General features: G+C 51.7%; 1 protein-coding gene across 1 annotated transcript; it reads left to right on the top strand.

Moving 5' to 3' along the window:
* Nucleotides 1–8,215: 8,215 nt before the first annotated feature.
* Nucleotides 8,216–10,271, top strand: LOC119301802 (junctophilin-4-like). Its single transcript, XM_037578779.1, has 3 exons — nucleotides 8,216–9,195; nucleotides 9,421–9,649; nucleotides 9,747–10,271. Exons 1-3 carry the CDS (start codon nucleotides 8,369–8,371, stop codon nucleotides 9,909–9,911), a joined length of 1,221 nt encoding a protein of 406 aa, XP_037434676.1. The 5' UTR covers nucleotides 8,216–8,368; the 3' UTR covers nucleotides 9,912–10,271.
* Nucleotides 10,272–15,287: the final 5,016 nt, after the last annotated feature.

Raw genomic sequence — 15,287 nt, 5'->3', positions numbered from 1 at the left:
CAGCACGACAGCGTGATGAGGGTGATGATGATGCTACCGGAACAAGGCTTCGCCTAAGAACCGCTACGATATAATCGAGGTGGATTATGGTGGAGGGGGGCACCGCACACGACTAAAAGATCAATGATCAATTTGTGTGTCCATGGGGTGCCCCTCTCCCCCGTATATAAAGGAGTGTAGGAGGGGAGAGGCCGGCCCTCCTAGGCGCGCCCCAAGGGGAGTCCTACTCCCACCGGGAGTAGGACTCCAACCCTTCCAAGAGTAGGAGTAGGAGAGAGGGCAGGAGGAGAGAGGGGGAAGGAAAGGGGGGGCGCCGCCCCCTCCTTGTCCAATTTGGACTAGAGGGGGCGCGCGGCCTGCCCTAGCCACCCCTCCTCTTCTCCACTAAGTCCCAATAGGCCCATTACACTCCCCGGGGGGTTCGGGTAACCCCCCGGTACTCCGGTATTTGTCCGAACTTGCCCGGAACCCTTTCGAAGTCCAAACATAGTCATCCAATATATCGATCTTTATGCCTTGACCATTTCGAGACTCCTCGTCATGTCCGTGATTATATCCGGGACTCTAAACTACCTTCGGTACATCAAAACACATAAACTCATATTACCGGTCGTCACCGAACGTTAAGCGTGCGAACCCTACGGGTTCGAGAACTATGTAGACATGATTGAGACATGTCTCCGGTCAATAACCAATAGCGGAACCTGGATGCTCATATTGGCTCCTACATATTCTACGAAGATCTTTATCGGTCAAACCGCATAACGGTATACGTTGTTCCCTTTGTCATCGGTATGTTACTTGCCTGAGATTCGATCGTCGGTATCTCAATACCTAGTTCAATCTCGTTACCGGCAAGTGTCTTTACTCGTTCCGTAATGCTACATCCCGTAACTAACTCATTAGCTACATTGCTTGCAAGGCTTATTGTGATGTACATTACCGAGAGGGCCTAGAGATACCTCTCCGACAATCAGAGTGACAAATCCTAATCTTGATCCATGCCAATTCAACAAACACCATCGGAGACACCTATAGAGCACCTTTATAATCACCCAGTTACGTTGTGACATTTGGTAGCACACAAAGTGTTCCTCCGGTATTCGGGAGTTGCATGACCTCACAGGCATAGGAACATGTATAGTTATGGAGAAAGCAATAGCAACAAACTAAACGATCATCGTGCTAAGCTAACGGATGGGTCAAGTCAATCACATCATTCTCTAATGATGTGATCCCGGTAGATAACTCATGTCTATGGTTAGGAAACATAACCATCATTGATTCAATGAGCTAGTCAAGTAGAGGCAAACTAGTGACACTCTGTTTGTCTATGTATTCACACATTACTAAGTTTCCGATTAATACAATTCTAGCATGAATAATAAACATTTATCATGATATAAGGAAATATAAATAACAACTTTATTATTGGAGACGTATCAAAACCTAGTGGCTCGCTCTGTACACGCCGTTCCTTCCACTCTCGTTCTCCCGTGCTCCTGGTTCGAGCCAACCCGACGCGCCGCCGCCTGCCTACGCAGCGGCACCCTCCGCTCATCCCGTCCTCTGGCCATCCCCGCCTCGCTATCCGGTTGGCGATGCGCCCACCTCTTGCAGGCGGCTCCACGACGCTTGCGGAGCGCATCCAACAGGCAGCAACAGTCCATCCCATAGCATCAAGCGTGTTGGGCGTTGGAGACCTCCCCGTTGGCTCTTGGTTGGAGAAGCGGAGGTGCCGACAACCAGAGCTACGATTCGGCTCGCACAGCCGCACGCCGCCACCGGCACCACACCCCGCTCTGACGAGGTTGCGACCCATTGCTCGCTGCATTCGGTTGTTTAATTTCTAAATTACTGAATTTTGTTGCTCTCTCTGTTAGTTAGGCTAGTGTCAGTTACAAGGTTAGCATATTCAATGTTGCCATTGATGCAACTATCACTGAGATGAATCACCGGTTCAGTGAAGTTACCACCGAGTTATTGGATTGCATGTCTTGTCTTAATCGAACAAACAACTTCCCAAAGTTTAATGTCGATAAACTTATTCGACTTGCTGAAATTTATGATGAGGACTTTACAGAAATTGACCGGTTGTTGCTAAGGGTAGACCTCCCAAGATTCGTTGTGAACATTAGGAGAAGTGATGAATTTAATGGATGTCGGGATGTGTCAACACTTGCTCGGTTGATGGTTGAAACAACAAAACACACAACTTTCTAGTTGGTATGTCGCCTCATTGAGTTGACACTCATTCTTCGTGTGGCCACTTCATCGGTTGAGCGAATATTTTCGGCAATGAAGATCATCAAGACAGATTTGCGCAACAAGCTATCAGATGATTGGCTAAATGATTTAATGGTGTGCTACTACAAGAAAGAGATATTCAGAAGCATTCATGATGACCAAATCATGATACAATTCCAGAAAATGAGGGATTTGAAAGGACATTTGCCTCATGAGTTTAATGTGATTTCCTAGAGGTATAGATGTCAGTGTTATTAGTTTTAATATTTAGTTGTGCATGAGTTATTGTTGTATCACTAACGAGTGTGCTAATTTGGACAGATGGCTTGCGGTTGGTGACAATACCATTTGTAAGAAGGAACATCTCATTGGTCTTTTTTGTTGCTTCTCTAGTACTATGATGCCTTGTTGTGTGAATCGTATGGATCTTTCTGGTATGGTTAAACATGTTACTAGTATTCATATGTGTTTCAGAAAAAATCCAGTAAATCCTACGTGTTTCCAGTAGTATTCTGAGAAAGTTTGAGCACATTTAATATTTTTTTAAAATTCCAAAAATACAGTAAATAATGTATGTTCCTAGTAGTATTCTGGGAAAGTGGGAGCATATTTGGCCAAATTGACTATGAGAAAATGGCTATTTAGTTGGGCACATTCAGAAAGTGGGAGCATATTTGGCCAAATGGACTATGAGAAAATGGCTATTTAGTTGAGCATATTGAAAATTTTGTTCAAAATTTAATATTTTTAAAAATTTCAGAAAAATCCACTAAATACTAGTCCCTCCGTCCGAAAATATTTGTCATCAAAATGAATACGTCTAGATACATCTCCATTTATTCATTTTGATGACAAATATTTTCGGACGGAGGGAGTACAAGTTTCCAGTAGCATTTTTCGCGGTTAACTTGAGCCTGTCCTCCAATTTCTTTTTGGATTCGCCACCGGTGGGAAGCACATCCAAGTCTCAATTGTTTCGAGCTATACATTTTGCTTTCCTAGTTGTGTTACTGGTACGATAAGTAGTAGTAGAAGAAAAGGTAGAGTGAAAGTTGCCGAGCGCTCTTTTACCACCGCTAACCTATTTCCCTCCTAACGCCGCCATCCATCTGCACTCCACGAGCGTATGCATTACTCGAAAGCAGTGGCAGAGCCATGAAAAAAAGGATAAGGAGGGCCGAGTGTTGCTGAGCCTCGTCAGGGAGGGCCAGCCCACCATAATACACCATTTTCATAGCAAATAATCACTTGTTCAGATGTATATTAGGCTTAAATCAGTTGTATTAGGGGGGGCCAGGGCCCCTGCTGGTCCCCTGTCTCCGCCATTGACGAAAGACCAGCCGTTTCACTCCCATATAATCCAACAGAGAAGATAGCGCCCGCTAAAAAGACAGCGAAAAAGCAAGCTCGACCGAGAAAACACCAGGATGCGACGGGTTTTTTTACCCCAAAAGTCCCGCGGTCAAAAAGGGGCAAGGCGGCCAGGGCACGGGGTTTCCCGGCTCCTTTGCTTACTACCTTACGTTCCTCTCTATCGGCTAGGGTAGTAAAGGGAGAACTACTGTGATTGTGTCCTGATTTATCCGAATGAGCACCTTAGTAGAGAAAGCCTAAAACTGACTGTGATGATGCGGCGTGAGCTGGTCAGCTATTCGGAGGTTAAAATCTCTTGCGATTTTTTCCGCATTATGCGACAGATCGGCCTTCACCCGATCAGGTGTCTACAAGACCCTAGTCCGGACTAACGAATACTAGGGGCCGCGCCTACATTTCTATTGTCAAACTCCTATGGCTAAGTGAGGGTGATAAAGCCACACAGTCTGATTGCCTGGTTCGCTGCGCTAAACACCTCCTTTAAGGACCAAAATTTTGGATCAAGAGTGTTTAGGTTTCAACCGGAACACCCCCGTACTACCTACGTGGGGGCTGAAGCCGACGACTGGCCAACTCTCAGATTTAATAAAACGGCCGCACAGGAGGTAAAATATTAAAATAAACAGCAAGCATTATATTACATATCAGCCTTGTTTTCATCATATAGGACGGGATAACATGAAGGTACTCATTCAAAGATAATGTCTTTTGAACAGTGGCCCTCTACAATGCGGGATCCCTTCAGGACATCCTCAAAATACTGCTCGGGCGTACGGTGCTCCTTGCCCACGGGCGGTCCCTCGGTCGCGAGCTTGACGGCGTCCATCTTCGCCCACTGCACCTTGACACGGGCAAAGGCCATTCATGCACCTTCGATGCAGACCGACCGCTTGATGGCATCAAGCCGAAGGCAAGCATTGACCAGTCGCTTCACGAGTCCGAAGTAGCTGTTGGGCTGCTGGGCAGGGCGTCAGCAGACCATAGACGGATTATCAAATCCTTCATCGCCAGTTCGGCCGCCCTATACAGTTCGGTTAGCTGCTTCATCTTATCGCTAAAGGGCACCGGATGTTCTGGCACAAGGTATTGCGACCAGAATAGCTTCTTCGTTGAGCTCCCCTCTTCGGCTCGGAAGAACTCTGCTGCGTCAGCAACACTGCGCGGCAGATCCGCAAACGCTCCTGGAGAACTCCAAATCCGGGTCAGTAAGAGGTACCTTTTCTTCACAAACTTGCTCTGCATAATAAAGGCCTTACCCGCCGTGATTTTCCTGGTTTCCTGGATCTCCTGGAGGGCACCCTGGTATTCGGCCCGGGCCTCTTGCGCGCTTTGGCGGGCCTTAGCAAGTTCGGACTCTTGGTCCGAAATCTTGCGCTCCAAGGACTCGCATTTCTTTGCGGCGTCCTGGAGCTCCTGCTGGACCTCCCCGACCCTTGCCTCGTGCTTTTCATGGGCGGCTTGTTCCTTCGCCGCTCTCTCTTGGGCCTCGGGCAGCGACTTTTTGAGGGTCTTCACCTCTGTCGCAGCTCCTACGAAATATCATGATAGTATGATCAACATACACAATTCATATCTTTCTACATCTGAATAGACCATTGCATACCTTGTTGGTCCTCTAGTTGTTTTTTAACATGGCCGAGCTCTTCCTCGGCCCGCTCCAAACTCTGCTTCAGTTTAGAGACTTTGACAGAATGAGAGGTCGCAGCCAGCATCGACGCCTACTTATTCATATAGACATATATTGGTTAGTCTCCTGCGAAAATTATTTGATCCTCTATCGAGCTTCTCTTTTCGAGCACGGGACAGTGTCTGAGGGGCTACTGTCTATACTATGATATTCTTTTTTGCATAAATTACGTCGCATACCTCAAAGCCTGTCAAAAGGCTGGTGCAGGCTTCGGTCAGTCTGCTCTTAGCGGACCGAACCCTCTCAACCACCGTACCCATGAGGGTACGGTGTTCTTCAACAATGGAAGCACTTTGTTGTGCTTCCAATAAGGTAACTGGCGCCTCTGGATGGACAGAGGTCACTGGCGGAATAGGTTCACCTCCTTCTTGCGAAGGAGGCTGCTTGCCTGATTCCGGAGCCGTATGGGCCTCCAAAATAATGTTTGGCTGGGGGCCGAATTGGACATGGCCCCCATCGCCAGTCTCCGGGAGGATTTGCTCCCCCATGTGTCTGGTGGCCGAGGTCTCTCCTTTTGGCGCCGCCCTGATGGCCTCCTGTTCCTCTCCCTGGCCTGGGAAGGTCCTTCGGGACAACACCTCGGCGTCGTCCGTGGCCTTGGGAGAGGAGGCCTCCGAAAGTGACCTGCTGTCCATCGCCTTTGGATCCAGTGAGTTCCCCGAAGATGAGGATCGCTGGGGGCAGGCGTGAGCCGGACTGCAGCGCATGATTCGACACATTAAAACCATGAAATAAAGAAGTTAGATATATGTGTTCATAGGTGCTTTTGAGTACTTACAATTCGAGCATGGGCTTCTCCCTGGGGCGCCACTCGGAGCTGTTGTTCGTATCCAACGTGGAGTTGTCCGTGAGGGGGACCCTCCCCTTCTTGGGCGCCTTTGCCTCCAGATCCGTGGAGGCCCCCCTTTTTTTCCTTCCCCCCTCAGGTGGGAAGTTACTTTCCTCCTCCTTCTCCTCCTCCTCCTCGCCGTCCTCAGCAGCGGGGGAGGAATAGGTTTCATCGTCTTCGAACGTTACGTCCGAAGTGCCTTTATGGCGGAGGCCACTTCTGGTCCCATTGACCTTCTTCTTGGTCGTCTTCTCCGACGCCTGGCAGGGCGCCGGAACCAGCATCTTCGTTAGAAGCGGGATAGCTGGGTTTTCGGGCAGCGGAGCCAGACACTGGATCCGCTCCGCCTTCTCTGTCCAGCCCTGGAAAGACAAATATGGAAGCTTAGACATCTTCCTTGAATACACAAGTGAAGGATACACCTTGCAATACGAGAAACTTACCGGACTGGCGGGATGGGCCAGGTTGTACCCACGGTCCTCGGTCGTCTTCGGCCACGTCTCATTGGCCTTGAAAAGCACCTTCCAGATGCCTTCGTGCGTGACGCCGAAGAACTGTTGCAGGGTCTGGTGCTTGGCCGGATCGAACTCCCACAGATTGCAGGTCTGGCTCTGGCAAGGAAGTATCCGATGTCCACAATCTCTGCTGTACGGCCAACCATGCAATTTTTTTGCATTTGAGAATGGCCCCACTCCGCCAAATGCACTCATAAGTTTCATATTTACTTTTACCATAAATGAGATCACGAAAAACCAAGAGCACATATTAGGCTGGTCGTAATGGGAGTATCATACGCAGTATTATGCATACCAACTAGACTTTTTGGATGATGTGACACACAATTAAATGAGCAAAGAAATGGTATAGTATCATATTAAATGTTGTACTACTTTATGTTATGCATGGCAATTAATAAAGTATTGTAAGATACTAACCCATGATACTATGCATTACGAAGGTAATATCATATACTAGTATGATACTAGTATCATATGCATGATACTAGTATACGATACTCCGCATTACAACCAGCCTTAAGCTTTGCTAATTCATAATCGAACCAGGTTCGAGCTCTTTGTAGGCCCGGTTTGCGCTTTTGTCCGAAAAGAGTGGAAAGCACATCCAAGCCTCAATTGTTTCGAGCTATATATTGCTTTCCTAGTTATACTACTGGTACGATAAGTAAGGTAGAGTGGAAGTTGCCGAGCGCTCTTTACCACCGCTAACCTACGCCATCCATCTGCACTCCACGAGCGTATATACATTACTCAAAAGACCAGTCGTTTCACTCCCATATAATCCAACAGAGAAGAAAGCGGCCGCTAAAAAGACAGCGAAAAAGCGAGCCTCGACCGAGAAAACACCAGGACCGAAAAGTCCCGCGGTCAAAAAGGGGGCAAGGCGGCCAGGGCACGCGGTGCCAGGAGCCCCCAGCCGTTTCCAAGCTGGGCACGCCGTGCCGCACACGGCCACAGAGCCGTATCGCGCGCGCGCGCCAGTCCAGTTCGTTTTTGGCCCCGTCGCCGCGCCTCGACCACCGTCCTCTCCTCGCCCCGTCCGTCCACCGGAAAGCTCGCCCCCGCTCGGCCGCACATGCCAGGCCTTGGACGCACTCGCCTCACCGCACCCTACCCTACCCCACCCCTTCCCCAGGGATTCAGATCCGGAACCGGCGGGCCCCGCCCACGCTCACGCCCAAAGCGCTCCCCGGTCGGGTCCGGCCCGGTTCGATCCCGATCGATCCGATCCCAGCCGGGTAGTACGGCCCCGGCCCTCCGCGCGCAGGGCCAATCAAACACCGGGAGTACAGACCAGACCCTGTCTTCTCCCCCTCCGCCCCGCGGAACACCCGGGTCGCGATCCCGCGGGATCCGTCAACGACCCACTGACCCCGGGCGCCACCACGGGAGGGCGCCCCACATGGCAGTGTGCGCAGCGCCCGCCGTGGGGCGCTAGGAGTTCCGGAGGAGGATCCGCTAGGCACGGACGGCGGGTCGGGGCCGGGGTCGAGGTCGGCGCCCGAGCTGGTCACCTCCCCCGCTAGTTATAAGAGACCCCTCAGCCCGCCTCCCCTCCCCTCCCTTCTCTCCGCTCCACCCACTCCCCCCTCTGCTCCCTCCCTGCTCCCCTCCGATCTGCGTTCGCGGCTCTCTCTCACGCCGGCGGCGGAGCAGCAAGATCCGTCGGAAATTGAGGAGCGGGACGGCGCCGGGGAGCGGCGGCGGCGAGCAATGGACGGCATAGGAGGCGCGGGCAAGCTCACGCGGACGCCCTCCTCGCTGCTGCGCTCCCCGACGGTGCGCAACTGCGCCTCCTTCCAGGCGGTGCTGGTGGAGGACCCGGAGCCCGACGACAAGAAGTCGCAGGCGCCGGCGCAGGGCAAGGCGCTGCACCAGCACGGCCTGCGCCCGGGCGGCCCGCCCCACCCGGCCCTCATCCTCGCGCTGCCGCTCGCGCTGCTCCTCCTGCTGCTCCTCCTCCGCGACGACCGCCACCTGCTCCTCCTCGCCGCCGCCGCCACCGCCGCGCTCGCCGCGGCGGCCGCCGCCGCGCGCCTCCTCCGCGGCCGCCTGCGGATGCGCCGCTCCCCGCAGTCCGGCTCCGTGCAGTGGTTCATCGGCGACGAGGACGACAGGCCGCACCACGCCCGGGGCACCAAGGGCCGGGCCGCCGCGCACGGCCGCGTGGTGCGGGAGGGCGTCGAGTTCTACAGCAATGGGGACTGCTACGAGGGGGAGTTCCACAAGGGCCGCTGCAACGGCAGCGGCGTCTACAACTTCTTCGGCAAGGGCAAGTACGAGGGGGACTGGGTGGACGGCAAGTACGACGGCTACGGCATCGAGAGCTGGGCGCGCGGCAGCCGCTACCGCGGCCAGTACCGCCAGGGCCTCCGCCACGGCCACGGCGTCTACCGCTTCTACAGCGGCGACTGCTACGCCGGCGAGTGGGCCGGCGGCCAGAGCCACGGCATCGGCGCGCAGACCTGCTCCGACGGCAGCTCCTACGTAGGGGAGTTCAAGTGCGGCGTCAAGCACGGCCTCGGCAGCTACCATTTCCGGTGAGCCTCTTGCCAGCGAAATTCCCTTCTTTGATTTGGTCACACTGTTGGTTTCCATATCTCAGCAACTGTTCGATTGCTTCATTAATAACTCCCAACAACCTTACTAGTAGCAGTAATAATTCAAGCCTTACATCTTCATTCATTCACATTAGTAATAATTCAAGCAACATCGGCGAGAAATTTGGTTGCTAATTTCTAACTTTCCATTGCAATTTGTTTCAGAAATGGCGATCGCTACGCCGGGGAGTACTTTGGGGACAAGATCCATGGCTTCGGTGTCTACCGCTTTGCCAATGGCCATTGCTACGAAGGCTCCTGGCATGAAGGCAAGAAGCAGGGGTTCGGAATGTACACCTTTAGGAACGGCGACAAGCGATCCGGGGAGTGGGACTTCGGGACTCTCAAGAGCCCCCTGCCCCCAACAGATCCTTCAGTCGAGCGCGCCGTGCAGGTACAAACCGATTTGCTTGGACATATTGCTCCCTAGGAGCCCTGCCACTGCAATTCCTTGTGGAATTCTAATGGTTCCATTGTATGATGATGATCAGGCTGCGCAACGGGCCTCGGAGAACGCCTTCCACCTGCCGAGGGTCGACGAGCAGGTGCACAAGGTGGTCATGGCCGCGAACAGGGCAGCCACGGCGGCGCGGGTGGCGGCGATCAAGGCGGTCCAGAACAGGATGGACGGCAAATTCTGCGACACCTATGTGTGAAGTGTGTGTGTGTGTTCAAGGAAACATGCCCCTTTCCTCTAACTGTACATTAGGGTAGCGAAGAAGGCCAATAACACTAATCGGCGAGTTTCAGACGACGGCGACGGCGACGACGACCGGGGCGGCACAACCGCCTGCTCCGAGTCAGTGTGAGAGAGAGATCAGCAACTAAGGCGGGAGCGCCTCCGAGGAGGAGCGGAGCTGACAAGTTTTGCATTTCAAAAACAGCTCAGATCCTGCGACGATCGCGATCGCGATCATCATCGGCGGTCCCTCCCTTCCCCCCTCTTCCTTCCAGCAAGCTGTAAATTGTACATGGATCCAAGTTGTATCAATGGAAGAGTGAGCCTTTCCAGTTCAGTCGCCCTTCTTGGTTCTTATTACCACTTGCTGCATATCCTAGGCAAGTTCTCTGTGTGCATTGCACTTGCACATACCACGAATGTGCTTGTGCTTCCGCTTGCACCTGCTGCATTTTCATGGCACCAATCTAAATCTTGACTGCCCGGGCCGGACGCCATGTGCGGTGATTCCCCATTTTGCAACGGTAGGACACGGAGATGCACATGGGGATTGTGAATTTCTTCCGGTCTGGTACCCCCTTTGCTGCCTATCCACTCCCTGAATCTGAGCCCCACCGTGTTGATTCAAAACCGGCAGCAGCGATTCATAGCCCTGGGTCCCCCTGCTGCCCCCAGATTTTCCCACCAGAAACATGAATGCAGGGGAGGAAGAAATCATGGAGGAAATGTTAGGCTGTCGCAATTGCGTTGTTGTGTGCCGGGGGAAGTGCTGTTTGTGGATCATGACCATTTTGTGGATCATGTCCATTTTCTTGATCAGGACAATCATGCCACCAACCAATGATTCCGCTGCATTATATATGTTGCATATGCTTATATATTCCGTAATGTCAGAAATCCCCATTATTCCGAATGCCTCATGGTGACATGGTCGCTCTTATCTTCGCGCCGATCTTCGTTGATCCACGTTAACGTCCCTTGGGAACATGTTTGCTGTTGAAACCGTTTGACCCGCAAGTCTGTCTGATCGATCGATCGCACAAACATTGGGCGCATAACACATGGTTCAAATGTGCTGTGGTGCCCTAGAAACATGTCGCGGTCCAATTGTTGCTGATAGCGGCCTCAAGCAGAGACCAAACAGGGGTTGTGATACTCAGTAGCCCCTACACTGCTCCAGACAAAACCTGCTTAGGTAGGAGCATGGATTAACTTAGTCCTCCAATCTGCTGGATTGCTCATCTCAAGGTGGCACACACTGTTTCTGCTTCTCACTGGCTGGCGGCTGCCATGCCTTCCTCCACAGACCACAGTGTGACGCAGTGTGTGCATGCATGGCGAGAGCTCCTGTTGTTTCCACAGTGCAATCAAAAACATGGGCGGGAAGGGGAGGGGAGGAACCAACGGCGGCCGGTTTTCTGGCCCCGGCAGCTTCTCCTGTTTCTTGTTTCCGTTTGAATGAAAAAGCAGCAGGACAGGAGCCAACTTGTGCTTTCCATTCCAACGTCTTTTCTCCTTTTGTGCAGATGCAAGAGGGTATAGACATGATTATCATTGGCCTCGCACAAAGGCTAATTGCAAACCCGGCATGAGCCTAACACATCGTTAATTATATGTAATAATCTGCTTGCTTATTCTATGTCCAGGGCTTGAATCATACTAGTGACATGCCTAAGTGGTTGTTTGGATAGTGAATATTAGCCCTGGGTTTTAGGAAAACAAGTTTTAAGCTGATTTTTTGCTAAACCGGTATTACTTATTTTTCTGTGCATAATCGATTCAAGGAAAACTTTGTTTGGGTGAAGGAAAGCCTGAAACCAGCGTACATAGATCCTTGTTTGGAGACCGATCGGCTGCAACTATTCCCTCTCTTCCAGTAAAATATATTTGTATTTTCTACGTATTCTTCTACCTGTGAGCTGGTGGCCTTTCCAAAGCTGGCCACTTTCTTCAATCTGGCCGGACGGCAGCTTCCAAATCTGCGATTCATCGTCGCCGTTGCCTCCTGTCACCAACACCACTTCCAAGCGGCTCCCCTCTTTGTGTCCAGTTAGGCCTTCCACTATGTGGGCCAAAATCGGTGCCAAATCAGTTTTGGGGTATTTGGGCATCGATGCCCTACGTTGCACAGCCGGTGCCGCAAAAAAATTTCAAGGCATCGGAGCAGCTACTTGCTCCGACGCCAAATTCACCAAGCCAATAAAAAAATGATTGAACGATCCATCTCTCGTTCTTCCCCGCTGCGCACCTCCAGCGCTCAACTCCGGCCATGACCTCCGCCTTTGGACGCGAGCTCAGCCAGTCCACGTACCACCTGCGCATGGCCCGACGCCGTCAACTCCGGCCGCGAGCTCGGCCTGCCCCCGACCTCCGCCCTTGGACGCGAGACCGGCCAGCCCGCACAGCACCTACGCGCAGCCCGACACCGGCGACCTCCGTCGCGAGGTCGTCCCGCTCCGATTCGCTCGATCTCCTCCACCGCAAGGTCATGCTGCTCGCGACCTCCACCCACTCCCGTCCCGTCGTCTTCCTCTGCCCGGGCTGCACAATGTTTTCTGATTTGGATTGGATAAACGAAGGGGATTTTTTGGAGGAGAAGAAGAACTCGGTCAAAGGCACTCGGGCGTGATTATTTTTTTGCGTGGGGTCACCTTTTTTTAGATCGAGCGGTGCCCTACGCTGTGAGCCCGGTGCCATACATTTTTTATTTGGCATCCATGATGATGTGGCACCTTTTTCAGCAATTTAGCACCGGTAACATAGTGGAGGGCCTTACTCCTTCGTCCCCAACTCATAGAAGCTACAGCTCGCCTACACTCTGGCTTTGACGACACGACGCACGCGCGACGCCGGCAGTGGATTTCCACGGCTCCTGCAGGGGTGCCCTACGGCTTTTGTAGTGGGCCCACCGGAGCCCAAGAAGAAGGACATGTACGTCGGCCTTGCCTGCGTTGTCGTCAAGGGCAAGCTCATGGATGCTCTGCACCGTCCTTGGCACCTTCGTCCTCATCGGCGATGGAAAAAACGGCGCATGGAGGTAGCTGCGGGAAGGAATAGTTGGCGTCAATGTGTTTGTTGAGGAACGAGCGGAGAGGAACAAGTCAGTTACGGAGAGTTTTCTGTAATCTTGTTTTCTGAAAAACGACTATTAGACGTTTTTGATAAAACCTACTTTCCTGGCTTTGTGAAAACAGAATTTTAGTTATCCATGTTTTTGTTGGAGGGTCCAAACATGGTTTTAGTTTGTTAGACAGTTATATGAGTTCACGGAAAACTGGTTTGGCTAATCACACGTATCCAAACAAGGCCTAAACTAAGAGGAGCATCTCATCTGTTCATGACATGATTGTTGTGTTTTGTTCGATGCTCCAAACCATTTTTCCCTGCGACTTGCTCACCTGTTTTGGGACATGGAAAAATTCCCCTTATTTCTTTTAGCGCTAACTGAATAAATAAATAAATGAACTGAATTGTTCATCCGAACAAACGGGGCCTTGATCGAGCGTGAAGGAAGTCAACTCGCGCCTGCTGATCCCATGATGCTCTCTCGCTTGCGTGAGAAGCAGGTCACACATACTATGCATGGCCCGCAACGGCATGCATGGACCCGTTCATCCCTTTTACCATTTTCTTTCTTTAATTAAATATATCAATTCACCGGCTAATATAGTAAACAAATTCCCATGGTTTCGTTCAAAGAATGCGTCGCTGCCAACATACATTGCTTTCGGTAGCCATCATGTGACCAGGCACCCGATCCATCCGTTGTTTTGTGATTTATATTTCCATGACGCTACTTACTACTTATGATACTGCAATGCCGACCATTTTACAAGTAAGAAAAAGAAGGAGAGGAAGAAGGCGCCGCGGTGTGATCTCCGCTCCGACAAATAGTAAACAGGGGTAGCCGGCCGTGGAAAGGATCGCCCGCCTTGTAGCCTCCGCTTGTCGCCTGCCTGCGTTCAAAGCGCACGCAGACGCAATCACTTGACAGCAAAAAACATATGCGCACACAAACCTTTTTTTTGCCATCTACGAGTACAAGTATTTTTCTTTTGTCCAAGCAAACAAGAGGCAACGTGCGGCTTTCCTCCGCTTGTGCATCACACACACGCCTCATGCAGTCGTGCTCGTGGATGGAGCAGGTGATCGACGTTCCAAACGAAATCGCCACATTGGTGGTGCATCTTCTTCTTTTCATACTCATTATACTTTCCTTTTTCAAGTTAAAAAACATTTTATTTTTTGTCCAAGCGTGTGGACAAGACTCAAGAGGAAGAGGAAGAAGAAGAAGATGGATTCGGTCTGCCCGATCGTGGCCCGTTTGAACTTTGAAAGATGAATGAAGATCGTGTGCCTGCTCTCGTCAACGGCGGTGACGCCGCAGGTCGGGCCTGCGTGCGCATTCACGCCATCGATCGTGCGTTTTCTTGGTGGTGCATTGGTTCAGCAGCGTACTAGCAGAGGAGCAGAGCAGCGCGCTCCGCCGGAGGGTCTCGTCGGGCAGGTGGGTGGGTGGTGGTGGTGGTGTTGGTGTTGGTGGGTGGCGGATCGCGGAGCCAGGTAACACGGGGGAGTCTCGCCTCGGCTTGCGCGGGCTGAGAAACGGCCGGCAGTGAAGCGATTGAAAAATGCGTGCGACCCGACCCGCGCCATTTCGTTCACGTCCCAGCTCCTTTTTTTTTTTGACGAAACACGTCCCAGCTCCTTGGGGCGGAACTTTTGACTGTTGACACCGAGGGGAGGGGAGGTTGGCGGTTGGGGCGTACGTCAGGTCACGGTTATAGGTACACAACGGACGTGTTTTATAGCACTCCTCCTACTGGCATTTGTGTTACTGTTAATACGTACATACTTCCTCCGTTTCGGTTTACAAGTCCTGCGCGGTGAAGTAATACTACTTACTACCAGGTTTGCTTGCTTGCTTGCGACGGTGATTACCAGTAGTACTTTGTAGTACCAGCATCCGATGTCCTTTGGTTTGGTACTAAGTACTACTAGTAAGTAATTAGCATCCGATGGAGTAAAAGAAAGAATACAAAAAGTTGTACTGGCACCGTGGGAGTGGATACTAGTACTAGTAGCAGAGTGCCGTACTAAGCACCTGCTAGCAACCATAAACAAGCACCCCCACCGTACTACTAATTCGTACCCCTTGGCCCTGGCGCGGAGATTCAATATTAGTACTACTCTATTACTTTGGAGTACCAATCATACCAGCAGGATGGCCGGTCACTGCGTTGCATCTCGAATTCTCGATGCAGAGACCGCTCGGGAGCCGCACTTTTCTTTCGTGCCATGTGCGAGAAATTAGACGTTGGAAACTCGCCCGTACGCTTCTTTTATAGTACAC

Source organism: Triticum dicoccoides, chromosome 5A, assembly GCF_002162155.2.
Source record: "Triticum dicoccoides isolate Atlit2015 ecotype Zavitan chromosome 5A, WEW_v2.0, whole genome shotgun sequence".
Lineage (NCBI taxonomy): Eukaryota > Viridiplantae > Streptophyta > Magnoliopsida > Poales > Poaceae > Triticum > Triticum dicoccoides.
The sequence above is the reverse complement of the archived record's forward strand: the minus strand, read 5'-3'. Positions and strand labels throughout refer to the sequence as shown.

What these genes read in the sequence shown, in the direction of transcription:
- LOC119301802 (XM_037578779.1), top strand. Translation starts at nt 8,369, where the DNA reads ATGGACGGCATAGGAGGCGCGGGCAAGCTCACGCGGACGCCCTCCTCG. An exon ending in CTCGGCAGCTACCATTTCCG is followed by an intron (nt 9,196 to 9,420) that starts GTGAGCCTCTTG and finishes AATTTGTTTCAG; the next exon opens with AAATGGCGATCGCTACGCCG. An exon ending in CAGTCGAGCGCGCCGTGCAG is followed by an intron (nt 9,650 to 9,746) that starts GTACAAACCGAT and finishes GATGATGATCAG; the next exon opens with GCTGCGCAACGGGCCTCGGA.